General features: G+C 42.0%; 1 protein-coding gene across 1 annotated transcript; it reads right to left on the bottom strand.

Moving 5' to 3' along the window:
- Window positions 1-1,588: 1,588 nt before the first annotated feature.
- Window positions 1,589-3,575, bottom strand: fgf20a (fibroblast growth factor 20a). The gene is made up of 3 exons (XM_027134804.2): window positions 3,064-3,575; window positions 2,484-2,587; window positions 1,589-2,337 (listed from the first exon to the last, which is right to left on the bottom strand). Exons 1-3 carry the CDS (start codon window positions 3,341-3,343, stop codon window positions 2,092-2,094), a joined length of 630 nt encoding a protein of 209 aa, XP_026990605.1. The 5' UTR covers window positions 3,344-3,575; the 3' UTR covers window positions 1,589-2,091.
- Between the last annotated feature and the right edge of the window lie 895 nt (window positions 3,576-4,470).

Genomic DNA, 4,470 nt, shown 5'->3' with positions numbered 1-4,470 from the left:
AGTCCTTAACTGTGATTTAAAAATCTTCAAGGTTCCTGAAGGCACTTCTCAGAGACTCCATACCTCTTTTCATCAGTCTTAAAAGAGTTCCTCAAATGTTCTTTAAAAGGTTCATTGTTCTAGCCTTTCAAATGGGTTCTACTCAGAACCCATCTGTTGTCTAAGGTTCCAGTTAGAACCATTAGGATAGAAAGAAAGAAAGAAAGAAAGAAAGAAAGAAAGAAAGAAAGAAAGAAAGAAAGAAAGAAAGAAAGAAAGAAAAACCTTCACATAAACCTCTTCTCCATATTTAACATCTTTCAGTCCTTTAGTCCCTAATCAGATATTCAATAACCTTTCACCTCTGACCTTGTAATCCTGTAGTCCTACAGAAAGAAGAGACCAAACCATCTGAAATCGTTTTAAATCACTTTAATTCCTGAATGAGCTCCAGAACATTCTGGAAATATCTTGACTGTGTGTGTTTGTGTGTGTGTGTGTGTGTGTGTGTGTGTGTGTGTGTGTGTGTGTGTGTGTGTGTGTGTGTGTGTGTGTGTGTGTGTGTGTGTGTGTGTGTGTGTGTGTGTGTGTGACATGATAAGCAACAAAACAAGAGCAGCTCTAAATCTCTGATATGAAAATGTTCCCAGGATAATTGTCTTGAAAAAACATCCATTTTAACATATTCTATAGACCTGTAAAAATATACTTTTGGAAATAAATAAATACATAAAATAAATAGATGTATTTAATAAAAAACTTAAATTCTAAACTAATCATGAAGTGTTTGGTAGAGGTTTAAATGTCCTGACCATGATGGAATTTCCTTCAGAAGCAGAAATTTCAGTCAGTAGGTCATCAACTGTCCCGGAGTTTTATGAGACCCAAACGATGGAGTTTTTAAGCGTCAATTTTGCCCTGATCCAAAATATTAACTAAGATCTTTAAGATCTTTGAAGAATCAGGATTGTCCTCGCTTTACAGAATGTTCTGGAAGTATTAATGACTTCCCAGAAATTGTTCCATCTTCATTATCCAAAACTGTCCATTTGTCCTGATCTCCTGTAGAACTTTGCCCCAGTATCTCAACATGTGCTATAACATGCTACATGAGCAAGCTGCTTTTCTCCATGTTTTTGCCGCTTATCAGTGTATGGAGTGGTTCTTAGGGATGTACATCCTTTTTATCTAACAAGCAGATTACTGGCTCAATATAACCGTAGACATGGCCATTTACGCACCAGGACCAAGGGTTCTATGGAAATAACAGATCATTCCTAGATTTCTTCTCAACCACAGAGATATTTTAAGCTCCAACCAGAAGGACACATGTGCCCCTTTTCCACCGAGGCAGTTTGAGTGCTTTAGAACCAGTTCTTTCTGTTTTGACAGCCAAAGCACCGGCTCTTACACTTTGCACGTACACTTTGGATTCGCCGAGCTTGGATGCCAATGTAGGTTCGCAAAGCCATGAGCATTAACAGTAAAGCAACATCCGCCATTTTTGATGTGTTTGTGTTTGCCGCTGCTGCGTTAAAGTTGCTGGGAAACGTGACACGTATACAGTGACATCACACTCTGTGCTGTGATGGCTCTCTAGCCGGTGGAAAGGCAAACTGGTTCTTAGAAGGTTCGCCAGTGGATCCAACTTTGAACCAGCACTAGCACTAGCTCTGAACCAGCACCCGGTTCTTTCCGGTGGAAAAGTGGCAATGGATATTGTGGACGTTGGAGGTACAGGTCCAACATTTTTGCCCAGGATGGACAAATGTTTTTGGTTTTTTTTGCACCAAATAAGGGCAGATGATTTTTCCATACAGTTTCCCACCAAAGGAATCTTCACTTCTCCAGAAACAAGGGCTGTGATGGATGTCCATCATACCCCAGATGGTGGCATATCCCTTTTCCTTTCTCTCCTCTTCAACAGAGTGACCGTATATCCTCCAGAAAAAAGGGATTTATGGGTGTTTGGTCATGTTTTGTGCTTCCAGATTATCTGCCCAAAATGGCAGATCAATCCAGGAGTGTATCTCCCAAGCTGGAGTAACCTTTTATACCCCAAACCAAAGGGCTTTCTTTGATGTTCAGCATGGCTGAACTCTAAGCCTTGCCTCAGCTTTGTCCCAGGATGTCTCTATACAGCTCGGGCACGCGGTCAGGGTCGACAGGACGTGGGAGGAAGTGTGTGAAGCGCTGGTACCTCCTCGATCGAGCGCCGTCTCTTGAAGTGCCGTCTTTGTTTAGAGCAACAAAGTAGTGCGGCCCTCGCTCACCGTGCCGGTAGAGGTTGGACGAGTAGGTGTTGTACCAGTTCTCCTCAAAGTGCTCACGGAAAACACACTCTGCCGACAGCTTTTCCTGCAGAAGATAAAAAAAAAAGAGTAGGAGGTTAGACACAAGCAGGGTGAATAACGTAACATTACATCTGCCTCCTGTTGGTGGATTCAGATGCAGATAATTAAACCAAATCAATGTCATTTCATTGGAAGGAGATTCACACTCACCGAGCCGTACAGATGCCCTCTGCTGTCCATGGCCAGGTAGAAGCCACTATCTACACCACGGATGCTCACCAACCCCACAGCCAGGCTGATGAACTCCAGAATACCTACATGGGAGAGAAAATAAAAGGAAAAACTTAAGTTTAACTTCAAAATCATATATATATATATATATATATATATATATATATATATATATATATATATACACACACACACACACACACACACACACACACACACACACACACACACACACACACAGGTACTTGTCCTTTTAAGGGTGGAACTTTTATCTGTTGTACAATCATTATGTACCGAATCTCTTTAGTGACCCTTGTTTTATTTCAATTTGTATGAAGGACCAAAATAAACAATACCATTTATTGTTTACACAATTTGTACTTTTAGAATATTAATGTGTGTGTTAGAGACGTTACTGATGGTACTAATGATAACAGTAATAAAGCTAGTAAAATAATAATGATGTAAAGAGATAAAACTGACAGATTTGAAGGAAAACAGATTCAGATCGAAATTACGAATAATAACTTAAGAACGGTGATATTTGTTGTTGACGTACCGAATCTGCTGTGGTCTTTCCTGGTGCCTTGCACGCTTCCGTCCGCCAGGATCTCCAGATGGAACCCGGTTCTGCAGTAAAGCTGCCGCCGCCGCAGGACGCCGCTGAGGTGCGCGAATTCTGCAGGAGGCGAGAGCGCGCTGCGCGAGAGCCGCTCCGCCGCCGGGGCCAGGTGCGCATTCAGGAGGAGAGAACCGGGAGTCGCGACGGAGACGTGTGAAGAGAATCCGCTGCTGCTGCTGCTGCTGCTGGGACCACCGAGCACGAGCGCACTCATCATCACGAGAAAAGTTACCAGAGAGTCCGTGCGTGTGTGTGCGTGTGTGAGTAATATAGTCTGCTTAATAAGACTCCTTATTCCTGACGCACGAGCCTATAAATACGTCCCGTATGCAAATACAGCACGCTCTTGACATATGCAAATGAGCCCCTCGGCTCACTGATCTCCCGTTTGACCCGTTAACTCCTCGACTGTTTGATCCTCCCTCGCGTTTGATGATCTGACGGTTTCATCTCGCGCTCATCATCTATCATCCATCATCTATCATCCATCCCATAACACACACCGCGCATGTACGTGTTTTAAAATACATACATACATACATACATACATACATACATACATACATACATACATACATACATACATACATACATACATACATACATACAGAAAGAAAGAAAGAAAGAAAGAAAGAAAGAAAGAAAGAAAGAAAGAAAGAAAGAAAGACTGCAGTTTATTGCAAACTGCAATATGAAGAAAAGGAAGAAGGGTCTGAGTGTGTGTGTGTGTGTGTGTGTGTGTGTGTGTGTGTGTGTGTGTGTGTGTGTGTGTGTGTGTGTGTGTGTGTGTGTGTGTGTGAGTGAGCGGCTACGGAAAAGCGCGTGGACAGAATCACTAAGGCAGCAGGTGGAAGTGAACAGGAGAAGGAAGAAGTGGGTGGGGTTTAGAGAGAGAGAGAGCGAGAGAGAGAGACGATCATGTTTTGTCTTTATTGTGTTTTAAGTTTCTTTTATTTTTCGGTAGAACTCTAGGCTGTCAAAGGGGTTCTTCAAAGATTCTTCTGGTGGTTAATGCTTTTAACCTTTCACAGGGTTCTGCTTTAAACCCCAGACCCACATACAGCAGCTTTAAAGTTTATACTGAAGGAAAACTGAGTCTTCAAAAGGTCATTAATCCTCTGTGGAACAAACCAAACAATTCTCCATTAATCAAACGTCTGCTAAAGGATGCTAAAGGGTTCTCTAAAGGGTTCTCTAAAGGGTTCTCCATTAAACAAAATGGGTTTGTTTTTTTACATCAGAGTTGAATCCAAACTCCTGAAGCCCTTTTTACAAAGAAGTCTTCAAAGGTGCTTTGGATGGATAATGGTTCTAGCCTTTCAAAGAGGTGTTACCTTAAACCTT

The sequence above is a fragment of the Tachysurus fulvidraco genome, chromosome 7, assembly GCF_022655615.1.
Source record: "Tachysurus fulvidraco isolate hzauxx_2018 chromosome 7, HZAU_PFXX_2.0, whole genome shotgun sequence".
Classification (NCBI taxonomy): domain Eukaryota; kingdom Metazoa; phylum Chordata; class Actinopteri; order Siluriformes; family Bagridae; genus Tachysurus; species Tachysurus fulvidraco.
This window is presented reverse-complemented; position numbering and strand designations above follow the sequence as displayed.